Raw genomic sequence first — 26,081 nt, 5'->3', positions numbered from 1 at the left:
CTATGAAAAATGCTATGTATCAAAAACTGAATCTACAGCGTGACAGCTTCACACTCTCTCCTTGCACTCACATGATCAGAGTATTCACTAGCTAGGGTTTTCTGCTTCAAGGATAGCAGGTTATTCATTCCACATTAAGTAATGTTTCCAATTTTGGAATACGGAGGCAAACAAAGGACAGAGGAATATGAACAAAAATGTGAGGTTAAAAAGCGTGTATCTTTAAGGTACCATCAAGCTGTAAATGCCAGGGGTAAATGGAGATCTTCAGTGATTTGATGCTGCCATTGACCTTCCCCAACCTAATCTCCTACAGGTAAGCAGCAGCATGACACAGAGGTTTAAGAGCCTGGCTCTGGAGACAGTCTGTTTGGGCTCTTATCAAGTACTCATTAGCTGTGTGACTGTGAGCAAGTGTCATAACCTCTCTGTTTCACTGTCCACATCTGTAAAGTGGGGCTAACCACCATCTCGTGGCACTGATCTGAGAACTCCATGAGTGGCTGCTAGACAATGGCACTAGTAGGGGTTTAAGAACTAAAATAAACATGCCACGCTGTGACCTCCTCACATTATTTCGGCTTTTTCACTGACAGGGCAGAGATGTTAAGGCAAAAGTGACAGAGGACACAGTGCTCCTGGCAGACGCCCATCTAAACAGAACCCAGAGCCATGAGGAATGAGGTCATTTCTTATTTTTCTTACCGCTTGAGCCAAGCAGCTGTCTGAATATTCCAGTTTTCTAAGTACATTTTGAAACTTGTGGCAGTCTAGAAAGAAGAAAATAACACCTATCATTAGCTTTAAAAATACCCCAAGTAATGGAAAGTCCTCCCCAGAATTTCCCTGGCGGCAAAGTAGATGTGCTATTTCAAATAGAGTGCTCTCTCCAGCGAGAGCACATCAGCGGGTCCATCCTGCGCAGTACAACTTTCTGGTGTTCAGACCATTCACTCTGTGCTAAAACTTGGCTTGCAAAGTCTTCATTTCCCTCAGAAAGTATTTGCAAATTATAGGAAAATTGAGGGAATGTTTTGTAGGTTTTTCTTCCGCTCTGGTTAAAAAAAATTTTTTTAAGTCATCGGAGTTTTAAAAAGTAAACACTCTAAAAGGGGATTTGCCATAGGAAAAGTTTAATCCTGTTGATTTAGGGCCTTTCTGGAGACAGCCCAAGTTTAATTGTCATCTTTCACTCTGTGGCCATCGGTAAACGAGGTCAGTCTTGTGAAGGGATTCTACAAATAGCTGCTCATGTTCTAGGCTTCCAGTTGGATAGAATAGGGAGAGATTTCACACATGAGGGAGTCTCTGTGCAGAAAACAAACGTCACCCAACTGGCAATGACACGGGTGCCACAAAGAGAGCTTCCAAAATAATCTATCAATTGGGTTTTCTCATTAAAAAAAAAAAAAAAAAGGCTTGGGGTGGCTGGGGGGCTCAGTCGGTTAAGCGGCGGACTTCAGCTCGGGTCGTGATCTCAGAGTTCATGAGTCCAAGCCCCGCGTTGGCTTCTGTGCTGACAGCTCAGAGCCTGGAGCCTGCTTTGGATTCTGTGTCCCCTTCTCTGTCTGCCCCTCCCCTACTCGTGCTCTCTGTCTCAAAAATAAACAAACATTAAAAAAAAAAAAAAGTCTTATCAAAGGCTGGTAGTAGAAAGCATGAAGCAAACTTTCAAGAACCAGAATTCTTGGGGGTGCCTGGGTAGCTCAAGTTTAAGTGTCTCTTGATCTCAGTTCAGGTCTTGATCTCCGAGTTGTGAGTTCAAGTCCCACATCATGATGCCTACTTAAAACAAACAAAACAAAACAGAATTCCTAATAAAGGTGGAATACAAGTGCCACTTTATTTTAGCCATAAGGAAATCTTGGGCCATACACTGGCCTAATGTAATATGTTTGGAGGGAAGGAGAGAGATGATAAGTAGGCAGATAGATTGGAGAGAAATATAATTAGATACATAAATAGATATAGCGTTTTAATTCAAAGCCCTAAGGGGTTTTATTTATGTCGTCTTTGGCTAATACAGTATGTACAGCTTCAAACTGCCTTTACTAAATCAGACTGCCTTGCTTTTCCTTAGCTCTTTGCTCTAGATCAGCTCTACTGAAAATGCAAACTTCTCTTTCTGGCTTTCTTTTCTCCCCTGCCCACATACCCCTAACAAGAAGACTGTGTCTCGGTGCACAGCTGAGGGGACTGGTGAGCAGGCAAAGGGGGGCCGCTGTGAAGGATGTGTACCCGTGGCAGTGACCCAAGATTTTTGTGGAAGCCAAGAATTTTGGTGGGAAAGGAGTCATGACGTGACTCACTCAGACGTCATCTGTATAGGAATGAGGAGCTTGTAGAGTATCTACACTGCTCTTCTCAGCACGAGAAAGGTAGTGGAGGCTGCTGCTTGTCCATTTAAGATGAAAAGAAGTCCCGGGCACCCAGAAAGTGGAGAATGTCCACCATGTCCCCTTCCGGCCTAGTGTCCACCTAACAGGAAGCAGGTGGTCGGTGTCCACATCCCTGGTTTCTTGCTCTACAGGCACAGCCTCTTCTGCTCAGACACTCCGGTGGCACCCTGCCTGCTTTGGGCAGAGGAGGGGGAACCAGAACCGACAGCAAATATGAGTCCCCCAGCTACTGGACCAACCCTGCTGCGTGTGGAGAACCGTGTCCTTACTCCCACTCAGCAGCAAGGAGGACCGGGTGGAAAACTGGGCCTTCCCATCCGCTCTGAGTGCTCACACAACGCCAGGGAAACCAAGGCTGACGGGGCCTGACGAGACCACCTCTGGAGACAAGGACACGTCGAGAACCGTGCTCCGAGAACACAGCCGGGGAAAAGATAAAACAAAACCCGCACTGATTCGAGTGGCGTAAGTGCTATGTGCCGTGACAATTATTCTTAAAAGCAAATGGATTGGAAATGTTTCAAAAGGAACCGTGCAGAATGCTTGCAATATCACAATCTAAATACAGGAACTTCCAGTCTGTGTCCTTGACTGAAGAAAGCAGAATGTGAAATAAGAGAAGAAGACATCTGTACTTTCTAGTAGAAAGAATAGGAATGTAAACAACAAAATGATTTTCCTGGCTCTTTTTCAGATTTCTGCATGTCATTCCTTGAACCATTAAACAGTCGAAAAGTAGGGATCTTCAAAAAAAATACAAAAAACCAAAAACATGAAAAAAAAAAACAGGAAAAAGTCCAAGAGGCCACTAAACCTGGAGTTCCCTGATCCCTCAGACACTCTGAGGAAGACTATCCAGGGACACCACACTCAAAGCAAACCATTTGCTCTGTTTGCGATGGAAGCTTGATTCAAACGTGTAACAGACTCACCTCAATTTTCCAGATGTTTAGGTTAGAAAGCAGATCCCAACAGAAATTTCCATTCTTATCCACTCCGCTGAACCCAAAGCCAGCTGCATTATTCACTGCATCAGCTATGGGTTTTAAAACGACACATTAGGCTACGGAACAAAAGCCACATTGCTGCTTTACAAGATATTAAATGTCTGTCTAGCTTTAAGATGGAGAGACAGGCAGCGGTCTCTCCTTGGGGAAAGGAAACTGAGACAATTTAAAGGACCTGGTACCTTTATAAATGAAAGAAACATCAGTGGCTCTTTGGTGGTCTTAATGTTCATGGATGCATTTTTATTCATTCACTAGCAGTGAGTGAGCACCTGTGAACAGTAAGAAGGCACTCGACGCTCATAGAACACAAAATGAAAACAAAAGAGAAATGAATCAGAACAAAGCAATAAGGATTTAGTGACCAATTTGACATAAGGGGAGAAAGGGAGGAAGGTAAACAGACATCTAAGCTCAGACGCAGAGGCCAGAAGAAACAGAAGATCCAGGGGACTCGGGTCCAAGAGTTATCATTAAAGATGGCACAATATGAAGTGATGGCATTAGTTCTGAAAGAGGGACTGGAGCTCATTGTAGACATACGAAGGGTGACATGCCAGTAGGTATCAGCCCAAGCTGTCAAGATACAGTTAGAAAAGTCTAGAGCACAAGACGAAGAACAGAGCCAGAGACATGAATGTGGGGCCAGCAGCCATGGAGGCCACACGTGGACCCAATTACCAAAGCATCCTACCCACAAAGCCAGCCTGAGAAAACTCCAGTTTCCATCTTTATTGCACTTCCCTGAACTTTAAGATGAGCCCCTGCGGTGAGTGTAACATTTCTGATTCCTTAATTGTGTGATTTTGTAATCAGAGACCTGATGAAATCAAGATACTTCCATTATGATGACCAGGAGACTCACTTTCTCTTTTCACTTCGTTCAAGTTAGTTCTGTTAGACTATTTTCTTAAAAAAAACAAAAAACAAAAAACAAAAAACTTCAACACGCCCCAAAAAATAATAGTCCAGATTAAAAAAAAAAAAAAATACAGATAAAAAGACATGGACAGACATTTCTCCAAAGAAGACATACAGATGGCCAACAGACACATGAAAAGACGCTCATCATCACTTATCAGGGAAATGCAAATCGAAACTATAATGAGATACCACATTGTTACTTGTCAGAAAGGCTAAAAAACACAAGAAACAATAAGGGTTGGTGGAGAAAAAAGAACCTTCGTGGACTGTGGGTGGGAATGCAAATTCCTGCAGCCACTGTGGAAAACAGTGTGGAGGTTCCTCGAAAGGTTAAAAAAAAAAACAAAAAACCTTATGGTCTAGTAATTGCACTACTAGGTATTTACCACAAAAATACAAGAATACAAACTCAAAAAGATACAGCATTTATTTACCATAGCCAAACTATGGACATAGTCCAAGTATCCATCAGTGATGAATGAATAAAGGTGTGTGTGTGTGTTTGTGTGTGTGTGTGTGTACACATACACACAATGGAATATTATTTATCCATAAAAAATCATGAAATCTTGCCATTTATAATAACATGGATAGAACTAGAGGGTATTATCCTAGGTGAAGTAAGTCAGAGAAAGACAAATACCGTAATATTTCACTCACATGTGGAATTTAAAAAAAACAAATGAGCAAAAGGGGAAAAAAATCCCCACAAACCAAGAAACATACTTTTAACTGTAGAGAACAAACTGATGGTTACCAGAGGGGAGGTGGGCAGGGGGCTGTGAACGAGGGCCCTTGCTGAAGTGGGGAAGTGTTGAATCACTATATTGTATACCTGAACCTAACATAACACTGTATGTTAACTATACTGAAAATAAAACAATAAATCACAGCACTGTCTTTGGTCTGGGGAGATCTTAGAAAACTCTATTCATTCTTTTCTATAGGAGTTGAGGGCCAGCTCCAGAGTGACTTGTGAAGGGTTACTCTAAAGAAAAACAGCCTGTTCTCTGTTTGTCTCCTTTCCTTTCGGCATGGCGGGTGACCAAACGCTGCTTCTCTGTGCTTGGCTTCACTGCGAAATGACCTGGCTTGTTTTAGGATGAGGGATGAGAAGTACTGAGCACTGCTAGGGCATCCTCCCATGCTGACTGGATGGAGACTCAGTGAACAAGGAAAAGAAGAACACAGCAAGGGTGTCCGTTAAGAAACAAAGTTTTAGGGGCACCTGGGCGGCTCAGTCGGTGAAGCATCTGACTTTGGCTTGGTCAGCACCTCGCGGTTCATGAGTCCTAGGCTCCACGTCGGGCTCTGTGCTGACAGCTCGGAGCCTGGAGCTGCTTCAGATTCTGTCTCCCTCTCTCTCCGCCCCTCCCCTGCTCACGCTCTGTCTCTCTCAAAAATAAGGAGAGGAGAAGCAGTTGGGGTCTTCTGGCACCAGAAGCAGGGCTGGGAGCAGCACAGCAGCCCCTCAGAACCTTCCGCCCCTCCAGCTTCCTCTGAAAAGCACGGGAACAACTTCTCTTTCTGGTTCTCACTACCTTTCCGGGATGGTACAAAGCTCTCACCAGGTGTTCTCAGTGAGTGCTCCCTTCTCAGTCAGTCCTCCTAGTGGGGTGAAGGTGGTGGAGAGGGCGAGCTCCTGAGGCAGAGCCCCCGGCTTCCTGTCTCAGCTGAGCAACATCCTGAACGAATGGTCCCGGGACAGTTGTCTAACATCTAGAAACCCATTCCCTTGAAAGGAAAATGGATAGAAGAATGGTACCTATTTTAAAGCCATGTTGAAAGACTTAAATGAGATATGAATAGAGCGCAGAGCATGGTGCCTAGCCCATCGGCGCTCAAGAAATGTTAGCTTTTGTTATCACCGTCCCCGTCTCGCCCAGGCTTAGTGATGCTAACATTTAACATTCTCATCACGCAGGTGGTCAACAAAGCCAGACTCTGAATGCCAGAAGAATTCTGATCCCACAGCCTGAGTGGCTAGCAGCCACTCTGCGAGAGGAATGAAAGATCAGAAACAGTGACTCTAGGATGCTACACGTCTATAGAGGATAGGGATGCGCCCTGTCTCCCAAGGGCATTCTGCCACCTCTGAATCGGATTTGGTTTTGTCTCCAAGCAGTTAGAGGTGCTAAATTCACCAGCCCCAAACTGGCTTTACTTATATTGTCTACTTTATGATCATAGATAAATTGGACACCTGTATTTTGGAGGTTGTGATCCTTGGAACACAGCCTGGGCTGAAGTTGAGTCTCGCTAATTAGTACTAATTAGTAAGGGAAAAACAACCAGAATTGTACACGAAGTCCAAAGAAAATAGCTTTAATTATTTCAGTATATATAAACGAGAAAACGAGGCAAACACCGTGTAGCTCAGCTGAGATCCATCAAGAGGCCAGCTTTAAGGATTAAATTTATAATCACGTATAATTAGTGCATCAATTATATGTAAATGATGTTTCAAGGAGCTGAATAAAACAATTATTTGGTAAAGCAGTTTAAACATTCCCTGTTATACTATTCATTGCTGCTTTATTCATAACACAAAGGTTAATTTCAGACCAGCCCAAGCAATCCAAACTAACAAGGTTCAAATTGAGGCCATACAAATTAATGAAGTGTTTCTACTGACACTATCAAAAACAGATAAAGGGAAGAGGGTACAGAAAAGAGCCAAGTCCAAAGAAAAAGCTACTCCCAATATCTGGGGCACTCCCCAAAGGGCAGAATGACACCAGACACCCCCTGTTCCCTAGAATCCCCTCCCCACCCACAGCCCCGCCAGCACAACCCACCTCGTGTTAGACTTTCCCTATGAGGCCACGGAATGGCCTTTCTTTCCTCCTAAAGCAGGAGCTGATTTAGTCCAGAAGCCAGCCCTGAAGCCCTAGGGTACAGAACATGGGAGAGGGAAAAGGAGAGGGGAGAGAAAAGGAAAGTAAGTGAAGAACAGGAGGCAGAAAAGAGCACAGGTATCAGCTCTTCCTCTCTCGCTCTCATTCTCTTACGTGTGCGCGCACACACGCGCGCACACACACCCGGGTTAGAGCAGAGGGAAGATATTAAGTATTTCACATAGAAAACTAAGCCCGGCGCTCCAAGCATCACGGCAACCTCCTGAAGAAATTCTCATTCTCAAGTCATCAAACAACTGCACCAAGAGAACAGGACTTTTGAAGCCTTCCAAAACGACCCGTCTCTACTCCTGGCCCCTTCTATCCTCCTCGCCTGGGGACAGCTCTCGATGTGTTCTGCCCGGATGCCGTGCACATCCCTGCGCCCACAGAGTGTAACAATCTTCACGGTAGAGAAGGGCTCTGACTCCCGCTTTGTGTTCCTCCTGGCACAGCACCTGGTACTCGACAAAAAGTCCCCGAACTGAACTGAAGAGGAAGGACAAAATTTGCCACGCTGCAATCTTGTTAAAAAGCCCGAAGTTAGATCTTTCTGGCCAAGTATTACATCAATACTACGCTGGACCGAACTTATCCCTGAACATCTTGACCTTTAAAAATCATTTAGACCAGGGGCTGGGGAGAGGGGGGAATAAGGAGTTACTACTGTTTTTAATGGCATTCCTGTTCAGGGTGACGGAAAAAGTTCTGGAGGTGGATGGTGGTGACGGTCAATGTGAATGAACTTAATGCCAGTAAAGTGTACGCACAGAGATGGTTAAAATGATAAATTCTACGTTATGTCTATTTTACCACCAAAAATAAAAGTTTAGAAGCTATAAGTCTTAATTTGGGGATAAAAACTTGGAGCATGAAATGAGGGAAAAAAACGAACTCAACTAAGTGCTCTGTCTTCACTGATGGAATATGGGCTAGGCACTGAGTTTAATCATCTGTTTGACTTAATAAACCAAATCACCGCTCCCTGACATCAAGCCCCAGGTCACGCTCAGCTAAGAAGTTAAATATCCATTCCTGAAAGGGTTCCAAGTGCCAAGTAGACATGGCTGGTGTGCCTTATCAAACTCCCTTACCACGCCTGGTAAGTCAACAGAAGGACTCACAGCTCACTCCAGCAAAGCTTTAAACTTTTCCAGTCTAAGATTGTTTGAAAGGAAAGAGAGAAAATCAAATTAAGTTGAATTTTCTACCACAAAAAAAAACCAAAAACAAAACCACACACACTTGCAAAAGCTTAACCAACAATTAAGAAGCATAACCTAAACCAGCACATGCATTGGTAAATTATCCAAGCATGTATCCTGGGTTATATACAGCCCATAAAAATGACAAGACAACCAAATCATTCTAGAATTTCCCCCTAACTTTCTGCTGTGCTGTTGGCCAGCTTTGACTGGTGGAGGAAGCTTCCAGATTTAGACATCTGTTAATAACATTGAGTTTAAATGCAACGCAGGACTGCTTTCCTCTTATCGTGGGTAATTGAGTTTGTGGATGGAGGGAGACAGAAGTCCTATGCAGTAAAGTACAAAATGATACTGGCTCAGCCACCCCATTACGTGTTGGATTGTGTTTTGATTAGGTGTCCCCAAATGTGGTTCTGTCACGTGAGGCCATTCCGCTGAACATACCTAACGTCCAGGCAAAGTAATACTTGGGCTTCGAGGCTTGCATGACAATATATAAGTAGCACAGTCGACTCAGAAAGTTTGCTTTATGAACAAACCAGTCATCAACCAGGCAGGTGACAGGGAAGGTCTTCGTGAGGGTCAAAAACAGAAGGAGAGACACCAAGGTCATGTACAACTTGCGGATCACAGCTCCCTGAAAATGTGGAAAAGAATCGGTGTAACCATTAGAGATTCCAGCATGAGGAAAAGCCATTTCAGCAAGGGCACGTTAAGAACAAAGCTGTGCAAAGGCAGTATTCCCTAGAAGAGACAACAGGCATGCGTAGGACACAAATTGGATGCCGGTGAGATGGGCTACGTGTAAAGGAAGAATCCTCCCCTGACCCTTGGGGACTGAATGTGTCTAAAATGGAAGACAACTCTTACCAGCACATTCTACCAACAAGAGGTAGGTGTTTTATTACCCAAGACATAAGAGAAATAGCATTATAGGGTGGCAGTCTTCCATCAGAAAGAACCATTTCACTTGTCTTCCACTTCTGTCACCAGCAGAGCCGAGGAAATGGGTTTCAATCACCACGAGGATGACAGAAGCTTAGTTAGGAAGGATTCTGTGCAAGTTTTTAAGTGCCTGAGCCAGGACATGAGCAGGTAACGGAAAGCTTTAGGAAGCCTTCCAGGATGGTTTATGTGTAGTCTGCTCTGGCATTAAGACATGCTAGTGTTTTTTGTTTTTGTTTTTTATGTTTATTTTTGAGACAGGGATAGAGTGTGAGTGGGGGAGGGGCAGAGAGAGAGGGAGACACAGAATCCGAAACAGGCTCCAGGCTCTGAGCTGTCAGCACAGAGCCGGACGTGGGGCTCGAACCCACGAACCATGAGATCATGACCTGAGCCGAAGTCGGATGCTTAACCAACTGAGCCACCCAGGTGCCCCATGATGTGCTAGTGTTTTAAATGCCTCTGGACCAAGTGATTTTTGCTCAGCTTCCCTTACATTCCAGGCAATGTCACTGAACATCAATAGAATTCTAGTTCCCAACTTTAAAACAATTGGGCCACTTTCTTTTTGTAACATGGGGATATAGCAATAGCACCTCCCTCAGAGCGCTTGAGGGTTAGGTGAATGAAGATCTGCAGGGTGTCCAGAACAGCGTCTGGGTCCCAGTCAGATGCTCACCAGGCTTAGCCATGATGATGACAGCCCACTGGGGAAGCACCAGATTGTGAGTGCCAGCCCCCTCCCAGCAATATGTCTTTAGCCAAAATACCACCTCACCGCGTCATGTTCTCCAGGCACCAACATGCAACGGTCCCCCGGACAGCGCTGTTAAGACTCCCCGATTAGAGTCCCTGTTAAGACTCTTAGAGAATGTTCTCTAAGAGCACGTGAAACACAAAAGCACTACTGTGGCAGACCCTGCCAGGACACACCTGTGGGTACCCTGATGTCTCATGGCACGGCGACCTCACTCCTACATCGCCTCAGTGACGCAGTGAGGGCGGAGACAGTGGACAGACCATAAACTGCAGAAGACCCAACACTATCAAAACTATCTGAAAATGCATGCTCGACAAGTCACTTAAATTTTCAAGTAAGTTTGCCTAGATTTTAGCATTTACAAAATATTTAACTCCAGTCTCCTGATTTTCTCCTTTTTCCAATTTTCCCTATTCCTGCAGCTAATTACAAACGCCCCATACATATAGGCTACGTGACTGGAATAAATGTAGCGTACTTGTAAAGTTCAAGAAGCGATCCTATTGTTGACTAATTTGAAACTAATAAAATTCAAATTAAAATGAAAATGTTAAAAAAAACTCTCTCAAAGTCCATAGAACCCAGATTTAAGCATGCCGACGTAAAACTGGTTTCCCACACGAGAAGCAAGCTCTGCAATAAAAATCACATGTATTCTGGTTACCATCCCTTCCCATCCCCTTTTATGACATCACCCTTTGGCTGGATATGAACTTCTACTGAAGACAAAACACTCATAAATCCGAATGTGTTAACGAGCACAGTGTCAGGCACACTGTAAGCATTAAATATTGGCTGGCTGACTAATGGATCGATTGCCTTAATATTTCCAGCTAGCGAGCTCCTCTGCGAAATAAACATCTGGTGTTCCAACATGGAAATCTGCTGCAAATCAATACCGATACCAGTATTTTAAATGAATAGGGGTGGTGGTGGAGGCTGTTGGCCAAGCTTTTTGGTAAAGTGTTTGGCTTTTTAATTAGAACAATTACTAGGGAGAGTCAGCCCTGGCAGCAGAACTCGATGTTTCTGGAGCTCTGGGTAAATACTTGGCACTGAAAACTTACAGTGGGAGAAGGCTCCGGCAGGCTGTGGAAACCTCTCTGCTTCCAGTTCACTTCCAGCAACTTCATGTGCGTATGTCTCCCCTCAATAAAGGCTATATAATCCTTGAAATTGTTGCAAGGGCCAGCTATGACACTCATGAAGTTGAGAAGATAGCTTAAGTATTCCAAAAAAGAGGGTTTTACTCTGTGAAAATAAACAACAAGTTGAAGTCTTCGGTCTTTTTCTTTTAGATGCACCAGTAGGCCAATTCTAAACGGGTGTTGTCTCTGTAGAATATAACATGACCTGGTCTTTCTAGGTTCCGTTTCTCCAAAAACCCACCAAAGCTAGAAACCCTGTTTGAAAGGGCAAGTTAAAATCAGGGAGTGGCTCAGAGAAGGCGCGGCGCTCCGGGGCGCCCCCTGCTGGCCGGCCGCGGCTATCGACATGGAGGGTGAGGTCCGGGGTAACGGAGGCTGGGAAGTCCACTTTCTCATCAACCTTAGTTGTCTAACAAGAGAAAATGAAGGTAATGAAACCTAAGACAGGGTGGGAACCTGACCTAAAGTTAGCTGATGGAGACGCTCTGAAATGGGAAAACTCCCTCCCGACTGCCAAAACAAATACTAAACAAATGATGGGTGGAACCCTTTTCCACTCGAAGAGAACACGCGAAACCACCACTGCAGCAGTCTCTCGTCTGCTTCGGCCCGAGGTCCTGAACAAATGACAGAAGTAGGGGCAGGAAACGAATCTGTAGAGACCGGTTCTGCGTAGTGTTTTAATGGCATTCAAAAGGGCGGGCTGGTGGTGTGGGGACAGGCTCCCTAAAATGCCATTGCTAACCAGTCACCGGAATTATGTCCTACAGCATTTACACCCTCATGATACGGAGCAGAGAATCTGATTCATTAGTCTCTAGCAGTGGGTCTCCAATCCTTTAACGTGAAAATGAGGCATTCGATCTCCTTACCACTCAGGACCCTCTCTTACTTACCCTATTTCCTACACGTCTCCGGTAGGAACGCGCCACCACGGCTATACCACCTTCCCCAACGGGCTACCCCGCGGGCCCTTCCCTTCCCTATCAATGCTACTGTCCTCCATCACAGCCACCCTTCCTCTCCAACACCCACACCAGCCACAATCTGTCTTCAGCCTGCTTCCTGCCTCCTATTCCCCAGCCCACACTCCCCCATCCAGCCCTTTGAGTCCGTTTTCATACCAGCATTTAATCCTCCTGACGGGCACTGACAATTCTTTCTTGAGGACCCTCAGACACACACCCAATAAAAATAACTCTGTAGTAACAGACCTAACAACCTCAGCGAAGGAGAATCGTGCGAAACCAACACAATTACAGAACCATTTCCTCTCTGGCCCAGGAACCCCGCTTCTGGGAATCCCTCCCCCCAGTATACCCAAGCCTATTTAAAATGACCAAGGAACAGGGTTATTCGTCACTTATTTGTAAAAGCCAAGGACTGAGAGACAACGCAAGTATCCACCAGCGGCAAATTCGTTAAATGAACAATATTCCATCCCTATCATGGAATGAATGTGCAGACATTGAAAAAGACGATCTCTAGAACGGACATACCAAGGGCTAGAGGACATACTGTTAAACTTACTTCACAGCGAGTCGACGTTGCTCATTAGACAGGTCTTCAGATCTTCGACCTAATCCTATAAAAAAGACAGAAGTCAGGAATAAGATGTTTGCCGTAGATAAATCCAAAAGAGGCTTATAAAATTCATTTGAAGAAAGTGATTTCTTTCATATTTCATTAATTTTGCTTCATAAATCATAAGTGGGTCCTCTCCTTTTCCTTTTATTTTTTTAATGTCCTGGATTAAAGAGTTACCCACAAATGTGTGCATGAGGAGGAAAGTCTCTCTGTGTTCTTGTGGAGAGGGGAGAATTCAGGGATTCCTCCTATTTAACCTGCACAGTAGGTCATGGATCCCAGAGAAGCCCCACATCTCCTCTGCCTCTTACCAAAGTGCCCATGGTTTCATTGCTACATGACAGCGAGAAGCTGGCCTCTGCAGCCTGTACCAGCTTAAATACCTCCCTGAGTGTGCTGGGTGCAGACAACTGCTTATCAGCTGAGAGCATGGGTGTGCAATGGGGACAGGAACAGGGGACTTTCCTCTTCCAAAAAAAAAAAGAAAATGTAAGCCTGAATGCAGGGAAAACACAAAAGAATTAGCAGGTGATTTTTCTTTTAAAATTCACCCAGGGGCACCTGGGTGGCTCAGTCGGCTAAGCATCCAGCTTCGACTCAGGTCATGATCTCACGGTTCCTGAGTTCAAGCCCCGTGCTGGGCCTGTGCCGACAGCTCAGAGCCTGGAGCCTGCTTTACATTCTGTGCCTCCCTCTCTCTCTGCCCCTCCCATGCTCGTGCTCTGTCTCTCTCAAAAATAAACATTAAAAATTTTTTTTAAATAAAATTCGTCCATGCCAGAAAAAAACCCCAACCAAATCACATGTGTGTTTCTCTTAAAATTCAGATGTTAACTGGAACTGAAGTGTCATACACAAAAGAAGTTGACTTTAAAACTGTATATTCAGCTAAGACTTATTATGGTCACTGATCATAAAGGCAATTCAGAAACACGTCAAAAGGCAGACAGAATGTTTCTGGAATTAACTTGTTCCTCCCATACACAACAAAAAAAGAAATGGCAAATAAACATCTTGCTTCATAGAAGGGTTGTTCCAGAAAATAGGGTATACTGAGAATGCCCTAGTAAATGAAGATGGCGCGCCTGGGTGGCTCAGTTGGTTGGGCGTCCGACTTCAGCTCAGGTCATGATCTCACGGTTCCTGGGTTCGATCCCCATGTTGGGCTCTGTGCTGATAACCCAGAGCCTGTTTCAGATTCTGTGTTTCCCTCTCTCTCTGCCCCTCCCCTGCTCATGCTCTGTCTCTCCCTGTCTCAAAAATAAACATTAAAATAAATAAGTAAATAGTAAATGAAGGCAAAAGGCGTATTTAAAAAAAAAGCAGTGTTTAAAAAAAATTCATGCTTTCTTCTAAGATGTCAACAATGCATCTCCAGCAATCCTAGAAATTAAATTGATTTTAGCTACTGGCTTATGCTGTTACTGTTAGTCTATACCCACTATCAGCTAGACTTTTAGGTACAAAAACATTCAGCAGCTCACCCCGGTTTTCCCAGGACTTTCCCAGTTCGGGCCCTAAAAGTCTCACGTCCTGGGAAAGTGCTCAGTTCTGGGCAAACCAGGACAGACGGACACCCTAGAAAAGATCCCATGCTTGGTATGAAGTTACCTGGTTCTCTGCAAAATCATTAAATCGCCAAGGATGAACTAGGAATTTCCGGGGTCAAAATGAAATTAAATCCGTTCCCAAGCTTTAAAGAAAAATAATACTAGCTGACAGAGACTATAAATCTTCTCAACCTGTTAGCACATAAAGAAGCTTCTACCGTCTGAAAGCATTTGCCGGAGCAGGACAAAGCCGTAGAATATACTTTTACTAATTGTACCTGACACCTCTTAAGCCCATAATGAAATCTTCCCCCCAGCTGAGAGTGCCAGCTTCGTCCCCTGGAGCCAGGTTTTAATTGTGTAAATCACACTTTCCCGGCCATTTCCAGGAAGGGCATGAGCAAAGAAAATGTTCAATTTTATACAAACAGTAGATTCCTCCTTCTTCCAGGAGAAGGGTCAAGCTAATCTCATCAGATGATTTTCCAAGCCAAGCAAAAACACTAAACAATATGAAACGAGCATTAAAAAATGATTAACCAGGGCGCCTGGGTGGCTCAGTCGGTTGAGCGTCTGACTTCGGCTCAGGGCATGATCTCACAGTTCCTCAGTTCGAGCCCCACATCGGGCTCTGTGCTGACGGCTCACAGCCTGGCACCTGCTTCAGATTCTGCATCTCTCTCTCTCTCTCTCTGTCCCTCCTCTGCTCACACTCTGTCTCTCTCTCAAAAAACAAATCAACATTAAAAAAAAAGACTAATCAGCCAATAATATTTTTTATTACCTTGTGAATGAATGCTTCAGATTAAACCAAAGAAAAAGGATGCCATTTCTTCTCAACAGATTTAGAAATGAAGGGCAGAGAGCATCATACATTTAAAACATGGTAAAGGTAAACCAAAAAAATCCCTTCTTGGTGTAAAAACTTTAGGAAATTTAGATGACAGATTCAGCAGGAAAGTGGTAAATAACAGCTGGGACAATAAAAAGCTTTGATTAAAGAAATTTGCAAATTTTTGACAAGTTATAGTAAGATCTGGACTGTGGATAGAATCTAAAAATTTTTTTAATGCTTTTTAAAATTTTATTTATTTAAAATAGTTTTTTTTTTAATGTTTATTCATTTTTGAGAGACAGAGAGAGACAGAGCATGAGCAGGGGAGGGGCAGAGAGAGAGGGAGACACAGAATGTGAAGCAGGCTCCAGGCTCTGAGCTGTTAGCACAGAGCCCAACATAGGGCTCAAACTCAAGAACCAGAAGATCATGACCTGAGCCAAAGTCGGACGCTCAACTGACTGAGCCACCCAGGTGCCCCTTAATTTATTTTTGAGAGAGAGAAACAGAGCGTAAGCATGTGAGGGGTAGAGAGAGAGGGAAACACAGACCCTGAAGTAGCTCCAGGCTCTGAGCTGTCAGCAGAGAGCCTGACGCGCGGCTCGAACTCACAGACTGTGAGATCATGACCTGAGCCAAAGTTGGATGCTTCACTGACCGAGCCACCCAGGAGACGCCCCAGGACTATGGATATAGTCTAAACCAAGAACTCTGTCAGGCTCACTCTCAGAACCAAAAGGAGAGTCGTTTTTCTCACCATCATGAACTTGGAATGCCAAGGCCGTGATCTTCTGTGTGACAATCATCAGAGGCCTAAAAGGAAGACAGAAGATAATCGATTGGCAGAAGGGCCACTAGAAGAAACTTTTATTCTATTTGCCTGAATGGTGGTCTTTTATCTCAAAGGTTACTCAATAAAATACAAACACAATGGATTTCAAAAAACCATTCTTATTTCCCTTCTACTTTAAATAAGTCGATATGACAACAGGGAACAAGATCATACCAGAAAGCCTCTCTTGTGCTGTTACCCAAAGTGTTAAGTTCCAGTACCAGCACCACCTACGTCACCTGGAATTTGTTAAAAATGCAGACTCGTACACTCCTTCCAGAACCAGAGAATGGAAACATNTCCTGGATAAGATACATATTCTGGCTTCTTCATTCTAGTATCTTCTAATGGGTTGTTCTGGTAAAGGCAATTCTTGCATGTACTTTTTCCATGGTAAAAGACACATTTGTGAAATGCGGCCACCTATCAATAAACCACTTAGTGACAAAAAAATAACACCAATCCTAATTTGAAAAAAGACATCAAATAAAAACTTGCCTAAGAAGTGGCATCATGTCAACAAGGATGCCAAGATAATTCAAGAGAGGCAAGAACAGTGTTCTTAAATAGTGATGGCACAACTAGACAGCCACATTAAAAAAAATACAAAATTAATTAAAACTGGATCAAAGACCTAAATGTAAAAGTGAAAAGTATAAAACTCTTAGCAGAAAACACAGGCATAAATCTTTATGACCTTAGATTTGGTGATGGTTCTTTTTTTTTTTTTTAATGTCTATTTATTTCTGAGAGAGAGAGAGAAAGAGCACAAGCAGGGGAGGCACAGAGAGAGAGACACACACACAGAATCTGAAGCAGGGTCCAGGCTTGGAACTGTCAGCACAGAGCCTGACATGGGGCTCAAGCCCACGAACTGTGAGATCATGACCTGAGCCGAAATCAGACGCTTAACCGACTGAGCCACCCACGCACTCGTTGGTGATGGGTTCTTAAATCTAACACCAAGAACAGAGGTAACAAAAGAAAGATACAAATTAAATGCATATCATTAAAACTTAAGATCTTGTGCTTCAAATAACACACACAATCAAGGAAGTGAAAAGACATTTCACAGAATGTGTGAATATATGTGTAAATGATACATCTGATAAAGAACTTAGTATTAGAATATGTAAAGAACTCTCAAAATTCAGTAAGAGTAAGACAGTAACACAATTTTAAAATGGCCAAAGGATCTGAATGGACATTTCTCTAGAAAGGATATACAAATAGTAAGAAGTTGTTCTGGCTGGAGGAGAAGATGCTCAACAATAGTCAGCCATCAGAGAAATGCAAATCAAATCATATACCCCTCCGAAGCACAAGGATGACTAGAATCAAAAAGATAACAAGTATCGGCCAGGAGATGGAGAACTAGAACCTGCATACACTGCTGGTGGGAATATTAAATGGTACAATCTATTATTTAAAAAAATTTTTAATGTTTATTTTTTAGAGAGTCCGAGTGTGAGCAGGGGAGGGGCAGAGAGAGATGGAGACACAGAGAGAGATGGAGAGCAGGCTCCAGGCTTTGAGCTGTCAGCACAGAGCCCAATGCTCTGTGCTTGAACTCACGAACCATGAGATCATGACCTAAGTCAAAGTCGGATGCTTAACTAACTGGGCCACCCAAGCACCACAGTACGAGCCACTTCAGAAAGTCTGGCAGTTTCTCAACAGGTTAAACATAGAGTTACCGTATAGCCAAGCAATTGCACTCCTAGTACATACCCATGAGAAATAAAAATATTCTTACAGAAAAACTTGCACACACGTGTTCAGAGCAACATTATTCATAACAGCCCAAAGAGAAATAACCCAACTGTCTACCAACTGATGAATGAGTAAATGAAATGTGGTATGTCTATACAATAGAATATTATTCAGCAATAAAAACAATGAAGTACAGACACGTGCTATAATACGGATGGTCCTTGAAAACATTACGCTAAATGAAAGAGGCCAGACACAAAAGTCATATATTGCATGGTTCCATTTACATGAAATACCTAGGACAGGCAAATCCATAGAGAAAGGAAGTGTTGCCTAAGGCTCGGGCATTGGGAGATGAGGACTAATGGCTNGTGGGTGATGAAAATGTCATATAACTAATTATGGTAATGGTTGAACTCTGTAAATCCACTCTGTAAATATATTCAAAACCAATGAATTGTATTCTTTAACAGTTTTATTTTTTTAAGTTTTTAATTTTCTAAACTTTATTTTGGAGAAACAGTTGTGCATGGGAGGGGCAGAAAGAGGCAGAAAGGGCAAATCCCAAGCAGGCTCCACACTGTCAGTGCTGAGCCCAACGTGGGGCTCAAACTCACAAACCAAGAGATCATGGCCTGAGCCTAAATCCTAAGTTGGATGCTTAATGGACTGAGCACACGGGCATCCTTGAATTGTATTCTTCAAATGGGTGAACTGTAGGATATGTGAATTATATTTCCCTAAGAGGAAATGGAGTTAGAATCCTCCTACATACTCACTTTCCCATGCATGTAAGGACAAGTACCATATGCTCTTGCTCAGAAGACTTCCTCTCTCAACATTTTTCCATTGATCAATTTATTTATACTTCTCAGTAGATTAGATGCCAAATTCAGAATGCCCAAGTTACAAGATTTGAGAGTCAAATCCGTAAAGATACTGACTTAAAAGATGAAACTCAAATACCATCCATGTTGCACTTCAGTCGAAACCTAAAATAATCCAAGACATATTTGATGATGATTGGAACCCATGCTTACTTCTTGCAAAAATGCAAAACTCAGCTACACAAGCACATACTACAAGTACAGGAGGGACATAAAAAGGCTCCTTGATGCAACCAAAGAACTTCCTCAGAACAATGAGGCCTTAAAACTTGAGCTGTACTCAGATTTTCCAGCCCCTGAGAAATGCGCCTTGTCCTAGGGTTTGTACACACTCACTAGTAGTAGGTGCTGCACTTGCATCCAGGGGAACTACCTGATTAATCTGAAATCAAGGTTTGAGTACAGCATGGTTGAGGGAGGACCATTTCTCTTTTGTCTTATAACATTTTTTTCATGATATAAAAAATATAAACAGGCCAGCTTCTGGGGAAGATGGTAAAATAGGAGGATCCTAAGCTTACCTTGTCCCACGGATCCAGCTAGACAATAGCACATCAGGGTAGATAACCCAGTGTAGTAAAAAATGACCTGAAGGGGGTGCCTGGGTGGCTCAGTCAGTTAAGTGTCTGACTTCGGCTCAGGTCATGATCTCACGGTTCGTGGGTTCGAGCCAGAGCCTGGAGCCTGTTTTGGATTCTGTGTCTCCCTCTCTCTCTGACCCTCCCCTGCTCATGCTGTCTCTCTCTCAGGAAAAAAAAAATGCCCTAAAGACTGACAGAGCAGATTCACCACAGCTAAACTTAGAGAAGAGGCCACATCAAAAAGAGTAGCAAGTGCGCAAACACAATTGGGAACCAAAGTGACCCATGAGACTGTCTGTGGGAAGGAGGGTCACTGTAAGCACGGAGAGGAGGAAACCCCACACCAGGCACCCAGGCACTGGGAAAATACATCCCCATCACATTTGGCTTTGAAAACCACAGGGGCTTAACTTCACCAGTTCTTAAAAGCAGCAGGGCTTAACACCTAGAAGGTTAAAAAATCAGCGGGCTCAATTCCAAGGCAGCTGCAGCTTGATAGGAAACTGAGTCCTGGACCCTAAAGAGACAGAGTAACAAACAGGCCTGCTGAGATACAGCAATCTGAAAACTACCTGGGGTACACTGTGGTACACAGGAAGGAGATTTACTCACTCATCTCAGAACGTGGCCTTGAAAGGCAGAGATCTTTAGGAGTCTTCTCTAAAAACAAAAGAGCTGGTGGGTGCCATTTCTCTCCCCTACATCCCTGCCTAAATAGGACACCTGTGGGAACCGGCTCAAATACTCTCCAACTAGCTTGCTAATACCGCACACCCCCACTCTCTTGGCCCATCCAGTCTGCCCTTGGCAGGAGTCTATCCAAAGCAACACCACAAGCTGGCATTGTGCAAGCAGCTGCCACAGTGGCCAGCACCACTCTAAGGGACTCCTGCCTTGGGGAGGCAGAAAGGAGAAGATAACCACATGCACCAGAGTGTGAACCCAGCAGTGGGCTGGCACAGACATCTGGCCTGACTGCGCCCACCAACTAGAGCCTGGCAGGGAACAAAATAGGAAGAGCAAGCACCCTGTAGTTCAGTGTGACCAGAGCTCTTGAAAATTCTTGGTCTGACCCATTAGCCCAAGGTGGCGCAAATGGCCCATTAGCAACACAGGGACCATATCCTGCCCACAACAGGCAAAGAGAGCCATTGCAGACAACTGGTCTGAAGGCAGACACAGCTCAGCCACAACAACAGGGTGCACTCTGCACACAGAGGAAACAACCATGAAGCGCCAGGTTCTGGTGAACATGGGACATTGCACTGTAGGGCACTAAAGGACCCCTTCTTCATAAGGCCACTGCTTTCAAGAGCAGGAAACACCGCTGACTTTCCTAACACACAGAAACAGACACAGAGAGTTAGACAAAATAGGATGCAGGACTATGTCCCAAACGAAAAAACAGGACAAAAATCACAGCAAGAGGGCCAAATGAAATAGAGATAAGTAATATGCCTGAGAGATAACTTAAGGTAATGTTCATAGGGGCACCTGGGTGGCTCAGTCGGTTAAGCATCTGACTTCGGCTCAGGTCATGATCTCATGGTTCATGGGTTCAAGCCCCGCATCGGGCTCTGTGCCGACAGCCAGCTCAGCGCCTGGAGCCTGTTTCAGAGTCTGTATCTCCCTCCTCTCTGACCCTCCCCTGCTCACGCTGTCTCTCTCTCTCTCAGAAATAAAACATTAAAAATAAATAAATAATGTTCATAAAGATACTCAAGGGACTTAAGAGTGGAGGATCTCAGTGATACATTTAAGAAAGAGTAAACATAAATGAGCTCGTCAGAGATAAAGAACTCAGTAACTAAAATTTATTAGAAAGGACTAAATAGTGAACTAGAGAAAGCAGAAGAATGGGTCAGTGAACTGGAGAACTGAGTAATGGAAAGTTATCAAGATGAATAGGGGAAAAAAGAATTATAAAAGATAAGAATAGATTAAGGGAACTGAGTGACACCATAAAATGTAAAACCATTCAGGTTATAAGGGTCCTGGAAGAAGAAAAAGAAGAGGGGGCAGAAAATTTATGTCAAGAAATAATCGGTGAGAACTTTCCTATCTGGGAAAGGAAACAAAAATCCAAATCCAGGAGCCACAGAGAGCACTGCGCCCCCCATCCAAATCAACGCAAGGAGGCTGACACCAAGACATAAAAAATTAAAATGGCAAAACACAGTGGTAAACAGGAAATTTTTAAAACAGCAAAAGAAAATCATTACATACACAGGAAATCCCATAAGGCTATCAACAGATTTTTCAGCAGAAACTTTGCAGGCCAGAAGGGAGTAGTACAATATATTCAAGTGCTGAAAGGAAAAAAATCTGCAACCAAAAATACTCTATCCAGCAAGGCTATCATTCAGAATGGAAGCAGAGATGAAGAATTCTACAGATAAGATTGACAAAATTGATAAACCATTAGCCAGACTCATCAAAAAGAAAGAATTCAAATAAACAAAATCAGAAATGAAAGAAAAGAAGAAACAACATCATGGAAACACAAAAAACTATAAAGAGAATATTATGAAAAATTCTATGTCAACAAAATGGCAACTTAGAAGAAATGGGAAAATACAACCTCCCAAAAATAAATCAGGAAGAAACAAATTTTGAATAGACCAATTACCGACAATAAAATTGAATCTAAAGTCCAGGATCAGATAGCTTCACAGCTAATTCCACTGAACATTTAAAGAGTTAATACCTATTATTCTCAAATAATACAAAAAGGAAGGAAAACTTCCAAATTTATTCCATGAAGCCTCCATTACCTTGATAGCAAAATCAGATAAAGTCACTACGAAAAAAAAAAAAAGACACTACAAGAAAAGGGAACTACAGGCCAACGTTTCTCATAAACATAGGTGCAAAAATCCTCAACAAAATAACAGTAAAACTAATTTATTTTTAATAAATATATTAAAAGATCATTCACCATTTTTGAGTGGCATTTATTCCCAGGATGCAGGGGTAGTTCAATATTCACAAATCCATCAGATCAATAGAAGGATAAAAATCATGTGATTATTTAAGATACAGAAAAACCATTTCACAAAGTACTATCTCCACAGCTAACATCTTCAATGGTGAAAAACTGAGTTTCCCCCCTAAGATCAGGAACAAGACAAAGATGTCCACAAAAGTGTCCTACCACTTTTATTCAACATAGTACAGAAGGTCCCAGCCACAGCAATCAGACAAGAAAAGGGAATAAAAGGCATCCAAATTGGTAGTCACGAAGTAAAACTTCCACTATTTGCAGATGGCATGATACTGTATACAGAAAACTTGAAAGATTCCACCACAAAACTACTAGAAGTGATAAGAGAATTCAGTAAGATTGCAGGATACAATATCAATGTACAGAAATCCATTTCCTCTTGGATTAAGTACATTTCTATACACTAATAATGACGTAGCAAAAAGAGAAATTAAAAAAGCAATCCCATTTACGACTACACTGAAAATAACAAAATATCTAGGAACAAACCAAAGAGGTGAAAGACATGTAATCTGTAAACTATAAAACATTAATGAAAGAAATTGAAGACAACAGAAACATCGAAAAATATCCCACACTCCTGGATTGGAAGAACAAATTTTGGTAAAATGTCTACACTATCCAAAGCAATCCATAAATTTACTGTACTCCCTATCAAAATACCAATATTTTTCACAAAACTAAAATAAATACTCCTAAAATTTGTATGGAACACCAAAAGAACCTAAATTGCAAAAAAAAAAAATCTTGAAAAAAGAAAAAGCTGGAGGTACCACAATTCGACTTCAAGTTATATTACTAAGCTGTAGTGATCATAACAGTATGGTAGTGCCACAAACACAAACACATATTTCAACAGGACATAAAGGAGCCCAGAAGCAACTCACAATTTTATGTTCAATTAATCTTTGACAAAAGAGGAAAGAATGTGCAATGGGAAGAAGACAGTCTCTTCAGCAACTGGTGTTGGGAAAACTGGAGAGGCACATCCAAAAGAATGAAACTTGACCATTTTCTTACATCATAAACAAAAATAAACTCAAAATGGATTAAAGACCTAAATATGAGACCCAAAACCATCAAAATCCCAGAAGAGACACCAGGCAGTAATTTCTCTGACATTGGCTGTGACAACATTTTTCTAGATAGGTCTCCTGAGGCAAGGGAAACAAAAGCAAAAATAAACTAGTGGGACTACATCAAAATAAAAAATTTCTTCACAGTGAAGGAAGCAGTCACCAAAACTAAGAGGCAACCTACAGAATGGCAGAGGGTATTTGCAAATGGCATGCCAAATAAAGGGTTAGTATGCAAAACATATAAAGAACTGATATAATGCAACACCCAAAAAACAACCCAATTAAAAATGGGCAAAAGAGATGAACAGTCATTTCTCCAAATAAGACATCCAGATGCCCAACAGACACATAAAATGATGCTGAACATCACTTATCATCAGAGAAATGCAAATCAAAACCACAATGAAATATCACCTCACACTTATGAGCATGGCTAAAATCCAAAACACAAGAAATAACAAGTGTTGCCGAGGATGTGGGAAAAAAAGGAACCCTAGTGTACTGTTGGTGAGAATGCAAACTGGCATAGCTACTGTGGAAAGTCATATGGAGGCTCCTCAAAAAGTTAAAAACAGACTACCATATGATCCAGTAATTCCACCACTAGGTATTTACCCAAGGAATATAAAAACACTAATTCAAAACAATATATGCACCCCTCTTTATTGCAGATTTATCATAGCCAAAATATTAAATCAGTCCAGTGTCTATCAACAGAAGAAAAGATAAAGAAGATGTGTGTGTATATATATGTACATATGTATAGAGATATATATGTACATATACATACACACACACACACAATGGAATATTACTCAGCTAGAAGAATAAAACCTTGCCATTCGCAACAACATGGATGGACCTAGAGAGCATAATGCTAAGTGAAATCAGTCAGAGAAAGAAAAATAACATATGATCTCACTCATATTTGGAATTTAAGAAACAAAACAAAAAACAAAAACTTAACAAGAGCCAACAGACTCTTAAGTACAGAGAACAAACTGATGGTTACCAGAGGGAGGTGGGTGTGGGGATGGGTAAAATATGTGAAGGAAATTAAGACTACACTAATCATGATGAGCCCAGAGTAATGTAAAAAATTATTCACACTATACTGGACACCTGAAACTAATATGACAGTCTATGTTAATTATACTGAAATTTTAAAAATAAGTCAATAGAAGGAAAAATTTATACATATATAAAGAAAGAACCACTTTTTTCTTCCTGAACTTAAGACTCATTATTCAATAACCAAATTACCCAATTTGGGTAATGAAATATAGTGAGAAATGAACAAGGGAAAATAGGCAGATGGAGATGTGATTAGGGCAGAAAGGAGGAACAATGTCACTCCCCCCCAACACACACACACAGACACAGAAAATCAATGTCTTCCAACAGACTCCGGGCAATCTACCAGAAGGGGTACCCATTCGTCCGTGTCTATTTTCTATATCATCTCCCATCAAAAAATAACCTGTCTTTTAAAACATTAAACAAAAACTCAATTTTAAACAACATTCCAACAAAACCTACCTAGTTTACCTTACTCTTTGGAGCTAGGGTGGTTACATCCTCTGTCCTGGTAAAACCGGGATTAGGCAATGATATAAAGCTGGCTGGTCAGCATCCAGCCAGTTCTGACATTCGAGGGTCTTATTTCCTCCAACAGGTAATTTTAGATCCAAAGGAGTATACTTTGTGTTTTTATTACTCTTTTCTTTGTAATAAAAGTCCCCTCATAATACGAATATATTAGGAAAGCAAAGGGTCAGGCAAGCCTAAATTCGGCACTGGGATAACAGGCGTATGACAAACTTCCAGTCAACAACCTAGGCGGGGACTACCATCTTGCATGACAACCAGGGGTGCCAAATGCAACTGAATTGTATAACTAGCAGCCTTAACTCAGCAGCTGAGGAGCACAGGAGGCTTGGACAGTACTCCCTCATCTCTGGTGCTTCTGCCCCACTGGTACCCACCACTCCCTGGATTACCACAGGAGGAGGTGAGGATATGACAACTTCAGTAGAATGTTACCAAACTCCTATCAACTGTCCCAGCATCAGGGAAGAAAAGCAGGGCTCCAGAAGTCACAGCAAACAAAACAGAGAGTTCCTTCACCTCCCCAGGACTACCACGCAAGGTAGCAGGAACTCCTCTCCACTCAGTTCAAAGTTCAACGAGTATCTGTTGGGAACCATCCAGTGGTCAGAGTAGAATGGGCTTACCCTTCTTGTTAATCTTTCCAAAGCTGTATTCTCCACCTTCTGGCATTTAGCAATAACAAAACCATCAACTCTCCATTTTAACAGGAACCCACCAAAAAGACCTGGTTAGAACTTATACTCATGTCCTTGGAATCAAATTCCAAGTAACTATACTAGGTTATCAAAAAGCTGACAGAAGCCTAAAGAAGAAACATGAAATAAGCAAATCTTGAAATCTCCCTGCAAATATCACTTCTTTGCCTATATTACAGAACCCAATTGTTAGCACATACTGGGTTGGTCAGGTAGAGTGGCCAAGATGTCGTAAACCAACAGAGGAAAACATTTCTCAGGCAAATGATCACCTTGACCAGCAAGGGGTGCAGACAAGTGATATTTCTACTATGCCCCGATAAGGTAACAGGGAACACAAAGGGCTCCTCTTCTACACCTGGAGACAGTAGTGCACATACATTCGTAATATACTTGCAAATATATTTAAGTGTAACTTA

General features: G+C 42.5%; 1 protein-coding gene across 1 annotated transcript in view; it reads right to left on the bottom strand.

The window, feature by feature from the left end:
* Nucleotides 1-26,081, bottom strand: part of MBOAT1 (membrane bound glycerophospholipid O-acyltransferase 1) — a 115,017-nt gene that overhangs the window by 11,288 nt on the left and 77,648 nt on the right. Inside the window, exons 6-11 of the mRNA XM_077769595.1 lie at nucleotides 16,018-16,073; nucleotides 12,819-12,873; nucleotides 11,208-11,391; nucleotides 8,880-9,072; nucleotides 3,332-3,435; nucleotides 706-770 (exon numbers count right to left, since the gene is read on the bottom strand). Of these exons, the coding sequence (XP_077625721.1) occupies nucleotides 706-770; nucleotides 3,332-3,435; nucleotides 8,880-9,072; nucleotides 11,208-11,391; nucleotides 12,819-12,873; nucleotides 16,018-16,073 (657 nt within the window). The remainder of the gene's footprint in view (nucleotides 1-705; nucleotides 771-3,331; nucleotides 3,436-8,879; nucleotides 9,073-11,207; nucleotides 11,392-12,818; nucleotides 12,874-16,017; nucleotides 16,074-26,081) is intronic.

Source organism: Crocuta crocuta, unplaced genomic scaffold (genome assembly GCF_008692635.1).
Source record: "Crocuta crocuta isolate KB4526 unplaced genomic scaffold, BGI_CrCroc_1.0 scaffold145, whole genome shotgun sequence".
In the NCBI taxonomy this organism is placed as follows: domain Eukaryota; kingdom Metazoa; phylum Chordata; class Mammalia; order Carnivora; family Hyaenidae; genus Crocuta; species Crocuta crocuta.
The sequence above is the reverse complement of the archived record's forward strand: the minus strand, read 5'-3'. Positions and strand labels throughout refer to the sequence as shown.